At 49.3% G+C, this 22,078-nt stretch overlaps 1 protein-coding gene across 10 annotated transcripts in view; it reads left to right on the forward strand.

Annotated features, from left to right (window-relative positions):
- The window catches only part of LOC136624352 (zinc finger protein 585A-like), a 188,413-nt gene that overhangs the window by 66,397 nt on the left and 99,938 nt on the right, over window positions 1-22,078 (forward strand). Inside the window, exons 1-2 of one of the 10 annotated variants that reach the window (XM_066598293.1) lie at window positions 16,063-16,118; window positions 18,577-18,709. The exons of 8 other annotated variants lie outside the window; for them this stretch is intronic. In XM_066598293.1, the coding sequence (XP_066454390.1) occupies window positions 18,632-18,709 (78 nt within the window). In that variant the 5' untranslated portion in view covers window positions 16,063-16,118; window positions 18,577-18,631. Of the gene's footprint in view, window positions 1-16,062; window positions 16,119-18,576; window positions 18,710-22,078 lie in introns of those variants that run through there. One more of the 10 variants, XM_066598295.1, reaches the window with a different exon arrangement.

The raw sequence follows: 22,078 nt of genomic DNA on the forward strand, positions 1-22,078 counted from the left end.
GCATTTTTCCAAATGCGACGATAAATCCACAAAGAGAAAGGTTTCCTTGCCTTCATTCTGGTTTGAAAGACAGGTACTAGAGATGAGCGAGCACCAAAATGCTCGGGTGCTCGTTACTCGGGATGAACTTTTCGCGATGCTCGAGGGTTCGTTTCGAGTAACGAACCCCATTGAAGTCAATGGGCGACCCGAGCATTTTTGTATTTCGCCGATGCTCGCTAAGGTTTCCTTGTGTGAAAATCTTGGCAATTCAAGAAAGTGATGGGAACGACACAGCAACGGATAGGGCAGGCGAGGGGCTACATGTTGGGCTGCATCTCAATTTCCCAGGTCCCACTATTAAGCCACAATAGCGGCAAGAGTGGGCCCCCCCTCCCAAAAACTTTTACTTCTGAAAAGCCCTCATTAGCTTGGCATACCTTAGCTAAGCACCACACTACCTCCAACAAAGCACAATCACTGCCTGCATGACACTCCACTGCCACTTCTCCTGGCTTACATGCTGCCCAACCGCCCCCCTCCCCCCCACAGCGCACACCAAACTGTCCCTGCGCAGCCTTCAGCTGCCCTCATGCCACACCACCCTCATGTCTATTTAGAAGTGCGTCTGCCATGAGGAGGAACCGCAGGCACACACTGCAGAGGTTGGCATGGCTAGGCAGCGACCCTCTTTAAAAGGGGCGGGGCGATAGCCCACAATGCTGTACAGAAGCAATGAGAAATAGAATCCTGTGCCACCGCCATCAGGAGCTGCACACGTGGGCATAGCAATGGGGAACCTATGTGCCACACACTATTCATTCTGTCAAGGTGTCTCTGCATGCCCCAGTCAGACCAGGCTTTTTAATTCATAGACACAGGCAGGTACAACTCCCTATTGTGAAGTCCCTGTCGACCGACAGCATGGGTGGCTCCCTGGAACCCACCGGCGGTACATAAAAATATCCCATTGCATTGCCCAACACAGCTGAGGTAGTAATGTTGTGCTTAATACAGGTGGGCTTCGGCCCACACTGCATGCCCCAGTCTGACTGGGGTTCTTTACAAGTGGAAACAGATGCATTTACAACTCCCTGTGGACCGACAGCATGGGTGGGTGCCAGGAAGCCACTGGCGGTACATAGAAATATCCCATTGCATTGCCCAACACAGCTGAGGTAGTAATGTCGTGCTTAATGCAGGTGGGCTCCGGCCCACACTGCATGCCCCAGTCAGACTGGGGTTCTTTACAAGTGGACACATGTAGGTTAAACTCCGTGTGCACCTACAGCATGGGTGGCTCCCTGGAACCCACCGGCGATACACAAAAATATCCCATTGCATTGCCCAACACAGCTGAGGTAGTAATGTCGTGCTTAATGCAGGTGGGCTCCGGCCAACACTGCATGCCCCAGTCAGACTGGTAATATGTACCTTAACAGTAACCGCGTTGGTGGTAATGTGGTAGTGACTGCGGGCCTAGTAGCGCGGTTTTATTTTGTTGGTTTTCGGAATGTGGCCAGGATTAAGTGGGCCGTGGCGGGGGATGTTTTGGAGGCACTACGTGTCCTCTCCACGTGTCCGTGGTTATATGCACCTTAACAGTAACAGCGTTGGTGGGAAATGGCCTCGCCGCCATCATGTCTTTGGGAAGCCTCTGTTTCCACACCCCAGAGACATACCATTAGCAGCGGTATAGGCAGAGCCCAGAATTAGTAACATTTCAGCCGTAGCATTAGCGACAGGCCCCACTAACATATCACTAGCAGCATTATAGGGGGAGCACAGTCTTAGTTCCATTTAAGTCATTGTAGCAGCCTACACAGGCCCACAGGAACAATTCCGAAGCAGCAGTATAGGAGGAGCATAGTCTTAGTTCCATTTAAGTCATTGTAGCAGCCTACACAGGCCCCAGGAACAATTCCGAAGCAGCAGTATAGGAGGAGCATAGTCTTAGTTCCATTTCAGTAGCTGCAGTATAGCCAAGGCCCAAGTTACATTTATGTAGCTAAAGTGTAGGCCAACCCCGCACACACTTCTGTACCATGAGTGCAGGCGAAGAACATACAAATTGCTATGATTACACTGTAGGTGAGGGCCCCAAAACATTGGTGTACCAACAGTACTAATGTACCTCAGTAAAAATTGGCCATGCCCAACCAAGATGGCAGGTGAAACCCATTAATCGCTTTGGTTAATGTGGCTTAAGTGGTAACTAGGCCTGGAGGCAGCCCAGTTTAACTAAAAATTGGTTCAAGTTAAAGTTTCAACGCTTTTAAGAGCATTGAAACATATAAAAATTGTTTAGAAAAATTAGATGAGTGAGCCTTGTGGCCCTAAGAAAAATTGCCCGTTCAGCGTGATTACGTGAGGTTTCAGGAGGAGGAGCAGGAGGAGGCGGAGGAATATTATACACAGATTGATGAAGCAGAAATGTCCCCGTTTTGGATGGTGAGAGAGAACGTAGCTTCCATCCGCGGGTGCAGCCTACGTATTGCTTACGTATCGCTGCTGTCCGCTGGTGGAGAAGAGAAGTCTGGGGAAATCCAGGCTTTGTTCATCTTGATGAGTGTTAGCCTGTCAGCACTGTCGGTTGACAGGCGGGTACGCTTATCTGTGATGATTCCCCCAGCCGCACTAAACACCCTTTCCGACAAGACGCTAGCCGCAGGACAAGCAAGCACCTCCAGGGCATACAGCGCGAGTTCAGGCCACGTGTCCAGCTTCGACACCCAGTAGTTGTAGGTGGCAGAGGCGTCACGGAGGACGGTCGTGCGATCGGCTACGTACTCCCTCACCATCCTTTTACAGTGCTCCCGCCGACTCAGCCTTGACTGGGGAGCGGTGACACAGTCTTGGTGGGGAGCCATAAAGCTGTCCAGGCCCTTAAAGACTGTTGCACTGCCTGGGCTGTACATGCTGCTCGATCTCCGCACCTCCCCTGCTACCTGGCCCTCGGAACTGCGCCTTCTGCCACTAGCGCTGTCGGATGGGAATTTTACCATCAGCTTGTCCGCCAGGGTCCTGTGGTATAGCAACACTCTCGGACCCCTTTCCTCTTCGGGAATGAGAGTGGGAAGGTTCTCCTTATAGCGTGGGTCGAGCAGTGTGTACACCCAGTAATCCGTAGTGGCCAGAATGCGTGTAACGCGAGGGTCACGAGAAAGGCATCCTAACATGAAGTCAGCCATGTGTGCCAGGGTACCTGTACGCAACACATGGCTGTCCGCACTAGGAATATCACTTTCAGGATCCTCCTCCTCCTCCTCCTCCTCAGGCCATACACGCTGAAATGATGACAGGCAAGCAGCATGGGTACGGTCAGCAGTGGGCCAAGCTGTCTCTTCCCCCTCCTCCTCATGCTCCTCCTCCTCCTCCTGAACGCGCTGAGATATAGACAGGAGGGTGCTCTGACTATCCAGCGACATACTGTCTTCCCCCGGCTCTGTTTCCGAGCGCAAAGCGGCTGCCTTTATGGTTTGCAGGGAACTTCTCAAGATGCATAGCAGAGGAATGGTGACGCTAATGATTGCAGCATCGCCGCTCACCACCTGGGTAGACTGCTCAAAGTTTCGAAGGACCTGGCAGATGTCTGCCAACCAGGCCCACTCTTCTGAAAAGAATTGAGGAGGCTGACTCCCACTGCGCCGCCCATGTTGGAGTTGGTATTCCACTATAGCTCTACGCTGCTCATAGAGCCTAGCCAACATGTGGAGCGTAGAGTTCCACCGTGTGGGCACGTCGCACAGCAGTCGGTGCACTGGCAGATTAAACCGATGTTGCAGGGTGCGCAGGGTGGCAGCGTCCGTGTGGGACTTGCGGAAATGTGCGCAGAGCCGGCGCACCTTTACGAGCAGGTCTGACAAGCGTGGGTAGCTTTCAGAAATCGCTGAACCACCAAATTAAAGACGTGGGCCAGGCATGGCACGTGCGTGAGGCTGCCGAGCTGCAGAGCCGCCACCAGGTTACGGCCGTTGTCACACACGACCATGCCCGGTTGGAGGCTCAGCGGCGCAAGCCAACGGTCGGTCTGCTCTGTCAGACCCTGCAGCAGTTCGTGGGCCGTGTGCCTCCTATCTCCTAAGCTGAGTAGTTTCAGCACGGCCTGCTGACGCTTGCCCACCGCTGTGCTGCCACGCCGCGCGACACCGACTGCTGGCGACATCCTGCTGCTGCTGACACATCTAGATTGCGAGACAGAGGTTGAGGAGGAGGAGGAGGAGGAGGAGGAGGGTGCTTTAGTGGAAGAAGCATACACCGCCGAACATACCACCACCGAGCTGGGGCCCGCAATTCTGGGGGTGGGTAGGACGTGAGTGGTCCCAGGCTCTGACTCTGTGCCAGCCTCCACTAAATTCACCCAATGTGCCGTCAGGGAGATGTAGTGGCCCTGCCCGCCTGTGCTTGTCCACGTGTCCGTAGTTAAGTGGACCTTGCCACTAACCGCGTTGGTGAGGGCGCGTACAATGTTGCGGGAGACGTGGTCGTGCAGGGCTGGGACGGCACATCGGGAAAAGTAGTGGCGACTGGGAACTGAGTAGCGCGGGGCCGCCGCCGCCATCATAGCTTTGAAAGCCTCCGTTTCCACAACCCTATACGGCAGCATCTCAAGGCTGATAAATTTGGCTATGTGGACGGTTAACGATTGAGCGTGCGGGTGCGTGGCGGCGTACTTGCGCTTGCGCTCCAACACTTGCGCTAGCGACGGCTGGACTGTGCGTTGCGAGACATTGGTGGATGGGGCCGAGGACAGCGGAGGTGAGGGTGTGGGTGCAGGCCATGAGACGGTAGTGCCTGTGTCCTGAGAGGGGGGTTGGATCTCAGTGGCAGGTTGGGGCACAGGGGGAGAGGCAGCGGTGCAAACCGGAGGCGGTGAACGGCCTTCGTCCCACCTTGTGGGGTGCTTGGCCATCATATGTCTGCGCATGCTGGTGGTGGTGAGGCTGTTGGTGGTGGCTCCCCGGCTGATCTTGGCGCGACAAAGGTTGCACACCACTGTTCGTCGGTCGTCAGGCGTCTCGGTGAAAAACTGCCAGACCTTAGAGCACCTCGGCCTCTGCAGGGTGGCATGGCGCGAGGGAAACAGTTGGTGGATTATTCGGTCTGGCCCTGCCTCTACCCCTGGCCACCGCACTGCCTCTTGCAACCTGCCCTGCTGCTGCCCGTGCCTCCCCCTCTGAAGACCTGTCCTGTGTAGGCGTTGCACACCAGGTGGGGTCAGTCACCTCATCGTCCTGCTGCTCTTCCTCCGAATCCTCTGTGCACTCCTCCCTCGGACTTACTGCCCTTACTACTACCTCACTGCAAGACAACTGTGTCTCATCGTCATCGTCCTCCTCACCCACTGAAAGGTCTTGAGACAGTTGCCAGAAGTCCCCAGCCTCATCCCCTGGACCCCGGGAACTTTCCAATGGTTGTGCATCAGTGACGATAAACTCCTCTGGTGGGAGAGGAACCACTGCTGCCCAATCTGAGCAGGGGCCCGAGAACAGTTCCTGGGAGTATTCCCGCTCCTGAGCATGTGTCATTGTAGTGGAGTGAGGAGGCTGGGAGGAAGGAGGAGCAGCAGACAGAGGATTCGGATTTGCAGCACTGGACGGCGCAGAACTCTGGGTGGATGATAGCTTGCTCGAAGCACTTTCTGCCATCCACGACAGGACCTGCTCACACTGCTCATTTTCTAATAAAGGTCCCATTAATTGGGCGATGAATGTGGGGACGCCAGAAACGTACCTCTCTCCTAATCGCGCAGCAGTCGGCTGCGACACACCTGGATCAGGAGCTCGGCCTGTGCCCACACCCTCACTTGGCCCTCCGCGTTCTCGGCCGCGTCCACGTCCTCTAGGCCTACCCCTACCCCTCAGCATGCTGTATTACCAGTGATTTGATTTCCCAGGCAGGAAAGAAATTGGCGCAAGGCTGCACTCAACCGTAGCTGGTTGCGTCTGATTTTTTTACATTCTCCACGCAGCACACACGTACCCAGAGCCCTTAGGACTGACAGAGGCAGGGCAAATATACTTTTTTCCCTTTTGTTTAAAAGGATAGGCCCACTGCGTCTATTCACTGAATAATAAGTTTAATAACTGACACTGTGTTGCGGCCCTGCAAAAGTGTCACAGAACTTTACTGTTGCAGAGTTATTAACTGTGGCAGAGCAGGTATTTCCCAGGCAGGAAAGAAATTGGCGCAAGGCTGCACTCAACCGTAGCTGATTGCGTCTGATTTTTTTACGTTCTCCACGCAGCACACACGTACACAGAGCCCTTAGGACTGACAGAGGCAGGGCAAATATACTTTTTTCCCTTTTGTTTAAAAGGAAAGGCCCACTCTGCCTATTCAATGACTAATAACTGTGTTGTGGCCCTGCCTACACAATTCTGTGCCTGTAGTATCAATGCAGGGTGCAATGCTCTGCACCGCCGATTTTGAGAAAAAAAAAAAAAAGCAACACAGCTAACAGCAGCCTGCACAGTACTCCACACAGTTAAATGTGGCCCTAGAAAGGACCGTTGAGGTTCTTGAAGGCTACACTCACTCCTAACACTCTCCCTGCCTAAGCACCACTTCTGTCCCTAATGCCGGGTGCAATGCTCTGCTCTGCCGATTTTGAGAAAGAAAAAAAATTTCTCCACTGCTAACAGCAGCCTGCACACACGTAGATGTGGCCCTAAGAAGGACCATTGGGGTTCTTGAAGCCTACACTCACTACAAACACTCTCCCTACAGCAACTCCAATAGAACAGCACTTTCCCTCAGCTAACTCACACGGCATCTGAGGCGAGCCGCGGGAGGGGCCGACTTTTATACTCGGGTGACATCTGATCGCCCCAGCCACTCACAGCAGGGGGGTGGTATAGGGCTTGAACGTCACAGGGGGAAGTTGTAATGCCTTCCCTGTCTTTCAATTGGCCAGAAAAGCGCGCTAACGTCTCAGAGAGGAAAGTGAAAGTAACCCGAACACCGCGTGGTGCTCGTTACGAGTAACGAGCATCCCGAACACGCTAATATTCGCCCGAGCATCAAGCTCGGACGAGTACGTTCGCTCATCTCTAACAGGTACCTTAAATCCACAGGCTTTTAAGATAGGGGATTCAACCATCAAGCTCTTAAATGAAACGTAGGCAAATTCTAGTGGAATAGTGATAACTGTAAAAGAAGATTTTAAAAAGGGAGGTGCCACAGAGAGTTGACAAGCAATGATGGGAGATGGGATAAAGAGTAACACATAGGATGGAATTTGCATTTTTCCAAATGTGATGATAAACCTGAGAAGAGAAGAGTTTCCTTGCCTTCATTCTGGTTTGAAAGACAGGTTCCTTAAATCCATGAGCTCTCAAGATGGTGGCTTGAACCGTCAAGCTGTTAAATGAAGTGTAGGTGAATTCTAGTGGAATAGCGGTCCCTGTGAAAGAAGATTTCAAAGAGGGAGGTGCCACAGAGAGTTGACGAGCAGCTCCACTAGATCCACGTACCACGTCCTGTTGGGTCAATCTGCGGTGATGAGAATCACCAGAAGGCCTTTCACCTTGATCTTCTTGAAAATGTGCTGGATTATTCAGAAGGGAAAAAGACATGTCAACTGGAATTCTGTCCATGAAATTACTACAGCATCTACTGCTTGAGCTTGTGGGGTCCTTAGACCTGGCCACAAAGTTTGGCAGCTTGTGATTGTTTCTTGACTCCATGAGGTTTATGTCCATATGACCTCATCTTCAACAAAGTTTCCAAAAGACTTCTGGATGTAGTTCCTATTCTCGTGGGTCAACTCTCTCTGCTGAGGAAGTCTGCTATCCAGTTGTGTACTCCAGGTATATGGACTGCCAAGAGCGCTGGAAGATGATCTTCAGCCTATGTCAAGATCTTAGCTACTGAGATAGATATATAGATATTAGATAGCTAAATACAGCAAGATAGATACAGATAAATACAGAGAGAGATAAATAAATATAAATAGATAAATATAGATAGATGCAGGTACATATAGATCGATACAGATAGATAAATATATAGAGATAGATAGATATAGGTACAGAAAGATAGAGAAGTGGATCTTCCCAGTAACTGCGTTGTTGAGAGCACGGTAAATGTTGCGAGAGACATGCTGGTGTAGGGCGGGGACGGCACATCTGGAGAAATAGTGACGACTGGGGACCGAATAGCGTGGGACCGCCGCCGCCATCATGTTTTTGAAAGCCTCCGTTTCCACAAGCCTGTATGGCAGCATCTCCAGGCTGATTAATTTGGCAATGTGCATGATTAAAGCCTGTGCATGCGGGTGGGTGATAGCATATTTCCGCTTTCGCTCCAACACTTGTGCTAGCGACAGCAAAACGCTGCGCTGAGAGACATTGCTGGATGGAGTGGAGGACCGTGGAGGTGAGGGTGCGGGTGCAGGCCCGGAGGCGCTAGTGCCTACATCCTGGGAGGGGAATTGGATCTGTGTGGCAGGTTGTGGCACAGGGGAAGAGGCAGTGGTGTGACCCTGAGGCGGTGAATGGCCTTCGTCCCACTTTGTGGGGTGCTTGGCCATCATATGCCTGCGCATGCTGGTGGTGGTGAGGCTGGTAGTGGTGGCTCCCTGGCTGATCTTGGTGCGGCACAGGTTGCACACCACTGTTGGTCGGTTGTCCGCGCTCTCACTAAAAAACATCCCCAACTTTGAACACCTAGCCCTCTGCACGGAGGCTTGCCGTGAGGGGGTACTTTGGGAAACAGTTGATTCTTCACTCTGGCCCTGCCCTTCCCCTGTCCACCCCACTGCCTCTTTCAACCTGTCCTGCTGCTGCACTTGCCTCCCCCTCTGAAGCCCTGTCTTCAGTAGGCTTAGCAAGCCAGGTGGGGTCAGTCACCTTATCGTCCAGCAGCTCTTCCTCCGAATCCTCTGTGCACTCCTCCCTCGGACTTACTGCCCTTACTACTACCTCACTGACAGACAATTGTGTCTCATGATCCTCATCCACAAAAAGTTCTTGAGATAGGTGTCGGAAGTCCCAAGCCTCATCACCCGGACTCCAGGAACTTTCCAAAGGTTGGGCATCGGTCACGAAAAACTCCTCAGGTGAGAGAGGAACCGTTTTTTCCCACTCAGGGCAGGGACTCGAGAACAGTTCCTGGGAGTCTGCCTGCTCAGAATATGTCATTTTCATGGAGTGAGGAAGCTGGGTGGAAGGAGGAGCAGCCAGAGGATTCAGAGTTTCAGCCCCTAGGCCAGGAGTAGTGAACTGCCTAGAAGACTGGGTGTTTGATACATTGCGGGACACGCTATCTGCCATCCACAACAGGACCTGCTCGCACTGCTCTGTTTGTAATAAAGGTCTACCACGCAGACCCGCAAATTGTCATATGAAGCTGGGGAACCTAGAAACTTGGCTCTCCCCTAATCCCTCAGCAGCCGGCTGTGATTCACCTGCCCAGGAGCTCGGCCTGTGCTCACACCCTCACTTGGACGCCCGCGTCCTCAGCCCTTACCCCTCATCATCTCAGATTCAGGATAGAGCAGGGCCCAAATAAATTACCCCACTGTACAGCGCTGAGAACTGGGGCTAATTCACCACACACAGAGACTTGTAGATAATAGAGGCTGTATGGAGTGGCAGAAAGCTATAAAGCCAGTGGATAGTGCTGATAAGTGCGGCTACTTCACCGCACCCAATGGAAGGGTATTGTGAGATGCTCTGCATAGGGGCAGAAAACTCTAATGCCAGTGGATAGTGCTGATAACTGCGGCTACCTCAACCCCACCCAAGGAAAGGGTACTGTGAAATGCTCTGCACAGGGGCCGAAAACTATACAGCCAGGGGATAGTGCGAATAACTGCGGCTACTTCACTCAACACATAGAGCGGTATAGCTGCAATGATCTGCAGGTGCCCAGGAAATATTTGTGTACTATTTAGCGATGAGAGTGAGACCTCTGCCTAAGGCACTGCACACATAGAACGGTATAGCTGCAATGATCTGCAGTGGCCAAGGAAATATTTGTGTACTATTTAGTGATGAGACCTCTGCCTAAGGCACTGCACACATAGAACGGTATAGCTGAAATGATCTGCGGTGGCACAGCAAATATTTGCGTACTATTTAGCAATGATACCTCTGCCTAATGCACTGCACACACAGTATGGTCTAGCTGAAATGCTCTGCAGGTGCCCAGGAAATATTAGCGTAGTGTTTAGCGATGAGAAATATGCCTAATGCACTGCACACACAGAACAGTATAGCTGAAATGCTCTGCACAGGCCTAGATGCTTAAATAAAATTGGTGCACTACTGTTCCCAGCCAGCCACAACAGTAATACACACAATGAGAAGTAGCCTTAAGAAGGATCGTTGGGATTTTCGAATACAGGATCCTACTCTGACACTTTCCCTATATCATCAGCAGCACTGTCCCTAACCACCGCCAGCATGCGTCTGAGGGGAGCCGCGGGTGGGACCAGTTTAAGTACTCGGCTGTACTGTTGGTCTCGAGTAACGAGCATCTCGAGTACCCTAATACTCGAACGAGTATCAAGCTCGGACAAGTGTGTTCGCTCATCTCTAATGTACATTGATAGATGTAAATAGATAGATATAAATAGATACAGAGAGATAGATATAGATAGATATAAATATAAATAGATAAATATGCATAGATATAAATTCATAGACATAGATATATATTAGATAAATACAGAGAGATACCGATAGATAGATATAACTAGAATCATAGAATGGTAGAGTTGGAAGGGACCTCCAGCCTAATCTAGTCCAACCCCCTGCTCAGCGCAGGATTCACTAAATCATCCCAGACAGATATTTGTCCAGCTTTTCCTTGAACACTTCCATTGAAGGAGAACTCGTCACCTCCTGTGGTAACCTGTCCTAGACAGATATAGACAGATATAGATAGATAGATAGATAGATAGATAGATAGATAGATAGATAGATAGATAGATAGATAGATAGATACAGATATAAGTAGATAGATATAGATGGATTGATGTAGATAGATATAGACAGATATAGAGAGATAGAGATACAGAGAGATACAGATATATATACATAGAAAGATAGATATGAGATAGACAGTTATAGATAGATATGAGATTGATAGATAGATATGAGATAGAAACACAGAGATATATAGAGATATATAAATACAGAGAGATAGACAAATAGATGGATATAGATATGGTAGATAAATGCAGATAGATAGATATACAGATAGATAAACATAGATAGAGACGTAGATGGACAGATATAGATATGAGTAAATAGATGTACATTGATAGATGTATATAAATAGATATAAAGATGGATAGATACAGAGAGATACATAGATACAGATAGATAGAAACAGACAGAAATAGATAGATGTAGTTAGATATAAATGGATAGATTTAAATATTGATAAGAAGATATAGATATACGTAGATAGATATAAATAGATCTAAATAGATAAAGATAGATAGATAGATATAAATAAATAAATAGAAAGATATAGATAAATTGATATACATATATAGATAGATACAGAGATAGATGGATATAGAAAGATGTAGATTGATAGATAGATACATGTATATGCATATATATCACTCTGAATAAGGTAGATTGCTATCTTTTTAAACAATTGGATAACAGCAATCCTTGGTAGCTAGGAGCAAGAATATTTAATATTTCCTGGGCCCTACCTGGCTTCTGCACTTCAGCCAGGAGTAAGACTGAATGCATTTCAGGCGTCATTGCACACTTGTGCAGAAAAAAAATATAAAAAAATGACTCCTTAAAAAGAATCCCCCACCCCTCCTTTTTGGCATCACCTAAATCTTAGATAAAAGTAATAATATAAAAGTGTGTGGTATTTCTCAAAACAGGTTGGGATGGGCACATGGGGCAATAACACCGGCTATCCCTCCTACTCCTCCAATGCTTGCTGCAAAGCTGACTCTTTTTTGGGGGGTATTTCTTGACCTCAGTGGCAGGTATGGAGTGTAAAGTGTGTATTAGCCTCATAAGCTTACTGAGGTGCGGTGGTCTCTAACAGAAGGTGCTCAACAAGCTGCTCCTGAAACTGTAGGACATGTGTAAAATACATAGGCATGGTAGATAGCGATCTGAATAAGGTAGATTGCTACCTTTTTATACCATTGGATAACGACAATCATGTGACCGGGGATCGCTCATCGGGGACTGCCATCATTGCCCCAGGCTCTTGGCTACCTTTGGTAGCCAGGAACAAGGAGATTTAATATTTCCTGGCTTACCTGGCTTCTGCGCATGCGTCCACCATCTTGTTAGCGGACGCTTGCGCAGAAGCCGGCAAATCACACTGGGGAACAAATCTTGCTGCTGTCGTGCCTCCCGTCCCAGCTCCATGCACTGATTAAACCTCCTCGCTGCTGCCATCAGTCTGCAAGGCTCCCAGCCCCTGCAGTGTGCTTCTCAATGGTGCACTTCGTTGCCCGCCCCTTGGCCACACCAGCTCCTCATCCCCGCTGCCCGCCGATATTAGATCAGCAGTGGCGGTTTCCGGCCCCTCTCCCAGCCTCCCCTGCCTCTCCGCTGCACCACCTTAGTCCCCGTCAGCTGTAGCGTCCCACCTTCGCTCCTTGCAGCTCGGCTGCTCCTTATCGAAGGTAGCACAGGCAGCCATCAGTTGGCACCTGTCTGCGCTCCAACCGTCGATGCAGCACGTTCAGCTCACTGGGACAAGGCAGCCGATAGACTTGGCGGTCCACACGTCAGCGCTTCTGCTGCCCTTCCACACCTGTCAGCCGTCCATGCGTCTCCTTAGACTGTGTGCAAGAAAGTAGGTGACAGACACGCCAGTCCCCACGTCAGCGCTGCTGAGCACCGCTGCCCCACGCACACCTGCAGCATGGGGGAGCTCAGGATTGGGATTATTGTATTTTAACATGTAGCTTACAAAACCTTTGGGAATTTAACCAATCCGGAGATAGGGGTGTGACAGGGGCGTTCCTGCATTGAACCCCTGTCAAACCACTACCTTCCGGTGGCGTCAAGATACAATAATACCCCTCGATCTTCATGCTAGCTGTCTCGAGTCTCTCTTGTAGATCTGATATCATCTTAGTGTTTTGATTAACTCTGGATACAGTGTTGTCCACCTTGGAATCAAGGGAGTCCAGGCGTCTGCCTATGTCCGAGAGATCTTTCTGAATGGTCCTGGTTATAGTGCCGGTTGTTTTAGAAAGTTCACTTGCAAGCAATTCTCTGAATCTGTTAAGAAGTACAGCATCGGTGAGTAATGGGTTCGGTTCGGTCCCACTGGTCCTGGAGTGAACAGAAGATCTTGACTTGGCTGTCCCTCTGATAGGGTTTGTGAGCCCCCTGGAGATGGTGAGCTTTAAAAAGATTCAGCGTGCGGGCTGTCCGAAGGTGTAGGAGACATGTTCAGGGCCGGTATCTTCAAGGAAGGTGTACGGTTTGGCAAAGATGTATTTGCTGAATACGTCGCTGTAAGTGGTCTGTGAGAGAGTGGGTGCCATGTCGAACAAGTCCTTAAGGGAGCAATCCTTCCCACTTTAGATCTGTTGCAACCTCCCTTGGCCATTTATCTCTATCGGCACTACAACGGGATCTCCAGAGGTAGGTCAGTGTTGCAAAAGAAAAGGATGAAAATATCCGCTTACTCTGTGGGGCGATGAGGTGCTACGCAGCTCGGCGACTAGATTGCCGATTACCTGAGCTACCTAAGTGCACCCTTGTGGGGGTCAACAGCCAGTCTGTTTCAGGGACCTTTGTGCGTCAGCTGGAATTGCTATTTAAAGAGTGTTGGGACTGCTGTGCCTCCTAGAAATGTAGCTTTCGAATTCAAAAAAATCGATGGTCCGGGATCAATTCTCTCAAAAGGCACCCTTTCTTTTAGCTTTGCCTCGTATTTCTATGTAATTCCGGTTTTTAGGCAGGAGCAGACTTCTGGTGTTTATAGCAGAATCAGCGGTTAATGCGAGGATCTGACGATATGTGGAGTGATGGCCTCCAGTGCTCTGCTTCTACAGCCCTGGCGGACACTGCTGTAAGTGTTTTGTCTGTGACTGTATGTCAGTTTGCAGGGCTGATGGGGTTTGCCTAATGTCCCCCGATGCTGTGGGGGTACGGAGTGTAGGGCCTCCCCTGCACTGGGGGGCTGTCTGGGTCTCACTGCTGTTTGGGCATTTTATTTCTGCGGGTGCTGCTCCCTCCCCTCTTTCTCCTACTACACAGGGGTGGTCGTGGGGCTTTAGAGTCCTGCTGTGAGGTCAGGAGCCAGTCTCGAGGGTTACCCTGCTACTTTAACCCGCCTCTTCACCCGGCAGACTAGGCCTCAAATTTCAATGGCAGCCGATCCGGCCGTGCAGCCTCTCCTTCTACTTCCCCTCGTCAAGGGGTGACTCCAGTGCCGGAATTGCGGGTCTCCGAGGCTCAGGGGAGCTGAATGGACCCAGGGGCATAACTATAGGGGATGCAGGGGATGCAGTCGCACCCGGGCCCAGGAGCCTTAGGGGGCCCATAAGGCCTCTCCTCTCCCTATAGGGTGCTCAGTACTATGAATAAAGCATTATAGTTGGGGGCTCCATTACAGGTTTTGCACTGGGGCCCAGGAGCTTCAAGTTACGCCTCTGAATGGACCCTACAGCTGCTGACCGAGCTGCACAAGGTCGACTAGGCCATGACTTACAATGGCGTCTGATCCGCCCATGTGACCCCTCTACTTGCTCCTCTTCACTCATGGCCAGCTCCGCTGTAAAATAGAACCTGCTGCGTTCCGTTTTCTGTAAGTGGATTACGTAATTCTGACCCGCTAATGGAGCGAAATTGTGTAATCCAAACGCATGCGGAATCCACAATTTCTGTCCGGCCGTGTGAGACCGGCCTACGGTAGAGCGCTACCTTTTTATCGCATGACTGGGGAGCACTGGTCCCTACTCCAGGCTTTCGGCTACCTTTAGTAGCCAGGAGCAAGAATACTTTAAATTATCCGGTCCCTCCCCTGCTTCTGTGCTTGCGGCCGCCATTTTGCCGGAGGGCACATGCATGGAATTTGGGGAAAAGTACGTGGGTAAAGATCCCTTTGGGGGACATCGCCGGAGGCCTTAGGTAAGTCATTGTACCTCCCCTCAGGGATTGGGCCTGTGATGGGGGAAGAAACTTACATTTTTTTTAACACTTTTGCATGATCTCTGTAATCCAATGGATAACGGCGATCACATGACCAGCGACGGCGGCCGCCCGTGAATACTGCAGGCTCTCGGCTATGGTTGGTAGCCAGGAGAAGGGAGATTTTAAATTACCCATGGGATCAACAGCTTTTGTGCATGCGTCTGCCATTTTGGCGAAGTGCACCGGGGTAAGATCCGCGGATACGTAATTTCATGTCCCTTCATGGATCTGATCCGTGAGGGAAGATGAAACGGAAACGTTATTTGACTTCCTATTTACTTTCATGTGATCCATTGGATAACTGCGATCACGTGACAAGGGGTTGCATTTCACGGCCCCTCATGAAAGCTCCAGTTTGTTGGCTACCTCCGGCAGCCGATAACAGGGAGTTGGCGCGTCCACAGTTCCCGCGACTTTAATTTCCAGGGTAAGAGTGTTTTTACAGCCCCGGAGATTAAAGCCCACAAAGCCAGTTTCTGAAGTGGTTAAAAGTCTAATACACAGGCACAGCGCCGTACATTGCAGAGTGGTGGCACCTGGTATTACATCTTAATCCTAGTCACATAGAAAGCTGCACAGAGGCCATGTGACTGGGGGACAAAAGGAGAGGTCAGGATGCGCAGTACTTCACACAGCGCAATGGCAGGAATGCTGGGAGTCAGACCGCCCATACTGGGAATGATGCCCCTCCACAGGAGAAGTATCAATACTTCTTACACACGCTCGGCTCCTCCGTCTCGCACACACTCGGCCCCGCTCCTCCGTCTCGCACACACTCGGCTCCGCTCCTCCGTCTCACACGCGCTCGGCTCTGCCCCATGGACTCTCTGAATACATCCTCACACAGCAGAGTCCTGCATCCACTGAGCGGAGAGACCTGGTCATGTGACCCCTTGTCTCCTCCCACACACTGATCACATGATGGTGACATCATCACAGGTCCTGTAAGCACAGAACAACCCCACGGCTCCTGTCCGGCTGCAGGTGGAGGTATGTGGGGTCACCAGCACTGGGGGTGGGGCAGAGTTATCATTAACCCCTTCAGCACCGGCCTGCAACTTAGATTTTTCATTGACGCCGTTTTGACTTCATATAACTTATTATCTGGTAATAAAGCGCCCGCCGGGTCTGGAGGAACCAAGATGGCGGCCGGCTTCTCTCGCTCCCTGCGGCGCTGTGTATTAGTAGCCAGTAGTTTAAGACCTGTCACAAAACTCAGTGTTCTTAAACATGTCGTTTTACAGTGTTCTTACCGCCCATCATTGTACTGGGTGATGAAGAGCATCAAAGCGGACCACAAGGCAGTAAACTACAACATGCAGCATATGATTTAGCCCGTGTTGGAGGCGCCGCGTTAAGACGCTCGTCTGAGAAGCCCCAGTGAGATCAGTAGAAGCTCAGTACGGGTTTAGCGCGATGTTTCCAACGCCCATTAAACTGTTAAAAATATCGCAGTCTGGCCATTGGAGCGTCCTGTTGCTATTGGTTACATCCTGTTGCTATTGGTTACATCCTGTTGCTATTGGTTACGTCCCGTTGTAGCTCACATACAGCAGGGGGCGCTATGTAGAAGACGCCATTACTGCACAGCTGGGCTTACATGTGGGGGGCGGGGGAAGCAGCAGCTCCGCCCCTCAGGAATACGATGCGAGGCGCAGGGAAGCATCACTGCAGTCTCCACGGGGCGGCAGGATGAGCGGCGCCGGCGCTGCAGCTCGGTGCTGTCAGTACAGACAAGCGTGTAATCCTCACCGCGGTCCGTGGATGTCGTTGGGCCGCAGCTATGAACAGGACAGCACAATGGCTCCTCCCTCTGTAGGGTTCTGGTACTGCGGCGGCCGGCGGCTCTGGGATCGTAGAGCTATTCCCACCCACCGACACCAATGACTTGTCTGACTAACTGGCCGTGTCTGCAGGTCTCTGGGGGAGATAATGGGAGCCTCGGCAATATTATAGCCCATCTATGTGTGTGTGTGTGTGTGTGTATATATATATACTCATTATCTAACACTCCGCCCCCAGAAGAAGTCGTCATTTTGCTGTAAACCTCGTCCTGCGGTTCCATCTCCGGCAGATCCATAAATAATGATGAGTTGTGGTTATTAGATGGACGGTCTTGTCCCCGGGGGCCCTACATGTGGCTCCCCCCTTGGCCTATAAGAGGTTCTCGGAGGCTCCTTGTGTGCAGTGACCTCTTCTTCCACTTGTAAAGCTTGTTGATCACTAGACGCCTCTATGACGCAGAGAAGAGATTTCACCCCGTTACCAGAGTCTGAGAGGGGCGCATTACTGGGATGTGAGAAGCTTGATGGTCGTATCGATGAATTGTCCCCCACCGGCCGTTCTGACCAGACTGTTAGGAGGTGTTGGGACCAGGGGATGGGGGCACACAAGGCGACCGGGCTCAGGACGCCCCCTACTGACCACCAGTAGAGAGGAGCATCTGACCAGACTGTTAGGAGGTGTTGGGACTAGTGGATGTGTGAGGGCACACAAGGTGACCGGGCTCAGGACGCCCCCTACAGACCACCAGTAGAGAGGAGCGTCTGATCTCCAACAAGCGCCAGCAGCTCCAACTGTTTCGTTGTCCGCCATTCAGTGACTGGTGGCGCCATCGTTACACCCCTGTGTCTGTCTGAACCGTTTCCAGATGCTTGGCTGAAGGACATTTAGTCTTCTACTCCAGTATAAATCGCCAAAATACTTCATGGATTTGCTCAAAAATACATCTGAAGACATGGTGTTGGGAGGCGCCCTCCCATCGGGCTACAAAGCCCCTGTCATGTTATCGAGAGCAGCAGCATGTTTCATGTAACTTGGGAATTTGTGATGCGGACAGAGGTAACCCATCCCGGGGCCGGCCTGCTGGTGTCGCCTGCGGCGAAAGAGATTGCCTGCGCCTTACTAAAATGCATCACATTGGAACATGGAACATATGTGGAATGAACATTATAAAGCATGAAATGCAAGGATTAAACATTGACTTTCTGGGGATCAGTGAGCTTCACTGGACGGGGAACGGAAACTTTACCAGCGGGGATTTCGGTTTAATTAAAATTAAAATGAAGGCATGGTGTCACCTTCATCGCAAAGAAAAAGGTTAGATAAGCTGACCATGGTATGACCATGCCATAAGTGATAGAATCCTAACCATCTGCATCAATAGAAAACCCCTGCGCCATATGTGTAATACAAATGTATGCCCCCACCACTGACCTAAGGGATCAACAAATCAAAACATTCTATGCTGACATCCAAGAAATCTTGCAGTAAATCCCAACAAAAGACATCGTTAGCATCAGTGGTGATTGGAATTCACAAATTGATGCAGAAAAAGAAACGCCAATAGTAGGGAAATTCAGCTTTGGGGAATGAAATTATGTCAGTAATTGTATTATTACAGGGGGTTTTGTATGATGTTACATTGTCTCATCTTCTTCCCATTCAGGATCCTCGGCTGATATCTTCTATATCAGATAATTATCCTGATTGACCCAACAAGGATGGAGAGGAACCGGGACAAGATGGCGGAGAGTATATTCACCCTCACCCTAGAGATACTCTTCCAGCTTACAGGAGAGGTGAGAGATTCTGGGGATGACCACATTGTAGTACAAGATTAGACAGGACACTCCAGGATGTCTCTTCAGCAAATGGATAAGTTTATTTATGTGCACACAGACTCCGAGGGAATTCAGCCATTCCAGATCTGTGAGTGACTAGACCAAGAAGTTCCCACCGCTTTACATCAAGTAGGCTGGCTTATTCACAGCTTCATAACTATTGGTTAATACTTTAAGCTAAGAAACAGGAAGATAATTTACATTTTCTATATGGTATGCTTTTGGGGTCCAAATTCTTAGTTAGAGGTAAACTGAGCTCAGGAGATTAAAAGTAACGGACCCGTGAATCAATTATTGTGTAAATACTAGATCAGGTATGCACTGAATGCAACAGCTAAGAAATATATACAATTTTACTACAAGTATGAAGAAAAATAAGCAAAAAACCCCAAAATATACTGAACCAGAAACCGGGAAGCCGATCAAACTATCAGTTAGGATGAAATAACAAATACCGCACATTTCTTACATCTATGATCAAATAACATCAATTATAGATCTGTTCTGTAGAATAGCATCAGTATTAAGTCAAATGCCTATAAGGTAGCATTTAGGCCTCATGTCCACGGGGAAAATCAGGCCCGCTACGGATTCTACATGGAGAATCTGCAGCGGGTCCCTCCTGCCCCGCGGACATGAGCGCTGAAAATTTAAAAGAATTTACTCATCCGGAGCGGGCGGGGAAGGTCTTCTCTTCCTCACGGCCGGATCTTCTTTTTCGGCCGGCGGATGAACTCGTCACGCCAGCGGCACGTCGCCGACGTGCCGCGCGCATGCGCCGGGCACATCCGCCGAGCCGAAGCAAGAAAGATCCGGCCGTGAGGAAGAGAAGACCTTCCCCGCCCGCTCCGGATGAGTAAATTCTTTTAAATTCCTATTTTAGGTCTCCCGCGGATCCGGACGGCTTCCATAGGCTTCAATAGAAGCCCGCGGGAGCCGTCCCCGCGGGAGACCCGCACGAAAATGGAGCATGGTCCAGATTTTTTCATGCTCCATTTTTTTTAAAATCACTTTTATTGACCATCCGCGGGTATTTATCTACCCCGCGGGTGGTCAATGCATCCCTATGGGGTGCGGATCCGCGGGCAGGAGAAGAGTTAAAATCTGCTGCGGATTTTAATTCTTCTTTTGCCCGTGGACATGAGGCCTAAGTACTCTATATCATTTATTGCCCTGCCAATAGTTATCGCTAGTCCCCCAATCCCTACTAGAGATGCTCCCCAAGTGTAACGTCACTGTTACTCAGCATTGTGGAAGGTCTATCACCAGCTACAACCAGCACACAGGATTCCCTGTAGCTCTAAATTGTAGTCAGGCGTTCGATGCAAGAGAATAACTAAGTGTAACAAAATACACAACCTACTAGCATATACCACTCTTGGGCAGCAGTAAGGTAATCTAGCATTATTGTACATTGGTTAGTTAACAAAAAAAATTAATTAATCCTGAATTGCATTAGTTTGATTAGCTAGCCCTTTTATAATCTAAACAATCGTTAACTTGCATTAACTCATCTCTCATCTGTAGCATGATTGGGCAAATAAAACCATCTAGTAGGCCAAGTCCATAAACATTACATGAGGCTTACTATTGTCCTCAGCCACTATCTGCAGCTGGAAAAGTCTGCACTCAGAGCCCACCATGTATGACAGACCATTATGTGGTAACACACAATTTGGCATGACTACCACCGTGTGATCTATGGCTCTAGATAACTTGTCATCTATAAAGGCATAGCTCTGGCTCAATTTTCTACCATTTTATCTCACATATTGTGTACTATTAGGCACCCCACTGTAATCCCCATAGTTGCACTATACAAATATCACCCCACCCCTCTTCTACAACAAGTACTTCATGATTTTTAACACACATTTTCTCTCAATTATTTTCTAATATATTATTTTCTAACATACTATTCAAGCCCAAACCCATGGAGCTATAATCATAACTTAAAAGATACGCACAGTCTATCAGGTATTTGACTCTTTCTTTCGGCTGGAGACTCGCATACAGTGGTTGGCATGGACCCAATTATCTTCTCTTTTCAATTTGACTGAAGTGGCAGTCGTCAGCTGGATCTGGTATGGTCCATTAAATCTCGGTTCCAAACTTTTTCCCAAGTGTCCTTCTGAGGACATCCCGGTCACCTTAAAACACAACTTTAAGTCTGGATTTGGAATCGAGGAAAACACATTTATGAGTGACAGTTAACCTTTATCATGAAACACTCACATGGGAAGTGAGATTCTGATGCCAGGACTGGAGAAAAATGTGACTGATCTCAGTAAGAGGAACAAAGTGATCTTGTAGATATACCTTCTAATGGCTAACAAAAAACCATCATGTCACAGCGAGCTTTTGAACCTACGTGGGTTCTTCCTCAGACTAATGGAAGAGATTTAAAGATGCATATACATATGCTATCACATTTTGATTCCATGGCTAACACAGTACTAAACTGTTCTCGTTTTACCTAATTGGGACTGGAGAAAGTATAGGCCTATTACAGGGGCCCTACCAAACAGAACTTTCTAGGAACTCAACTTAGTCAGATGATTAGGCACAGGTCTGACTGAGTAGAGGACTACGGAAATGTGTACCTCTATTATTTTCCATGACATCTGGTATACCATATATGTACATGTTGCCATGTCTGCACGAGACGCTCTGGTTACATAACCTGGAAACCCCATGCTATTGCATACTAAACAGTACAAAACCATAAAAACAACTGAATAAAAGGGAACAAAACTCTCCCTAATAAACTAAAACAGGGAGAGGACTTGCCTAACCAGCAGACTAACCGTCCTGACAAGGACGAACCTGACCTTGTATCTCAGCCACTAGTTAACCCTATGAGGGATAGTGGAATAACACGAAAAAGAGGAATAAATAAATATAAGCTGCTGTACTCAGCTTTACGTAGTCATAGGTAATAGACGAACCAGCTCCAGGCTTATGGCTTTCTCCACAGCAAAACATACATATACATTCAAACCTCTAGTTTCATTGCCTTCTTGTTTCGCTGGTTTCCAGTTTCATTGATTTTTCAAGCCGGAATTTCACCTCTAGCTTCACTGGCTGCTTCTAGTTTCATTGGTGGCCGCCGGCCCACGTGGCCTCGCTGCTGACGTGGCCCACGCGATCTCCTGCTCAGCGTCTCCTCCTCCTGATGCTGAAACGCTACCCACCCTTCTCCAGCGTTGCTGTGAGCGCTAGTAAAACAGTACTGTAGTGTAATGTGGTGGCCATGTTTACCCAGATTACACAGTGATAACTTAGGACAGATAACACAGTGATGTTACCTGCAGCTTTATGTAACAC

This window comes from Eleutherodactylus coqui, chromosome 4 (genome assembly GCF_035609145.1).
Source record: "Eleutherodactylus coqui strain aEleCoq1 chromosome 4, aEleCoq1.hap1, whole genome shotgun sequence".
NCBI lineage: Eukaryota > Metazoa > Chordata > Amphibia > Anura > Eleutherodactylidae > Eleutherodactylus > Eleutherodactylus coqui.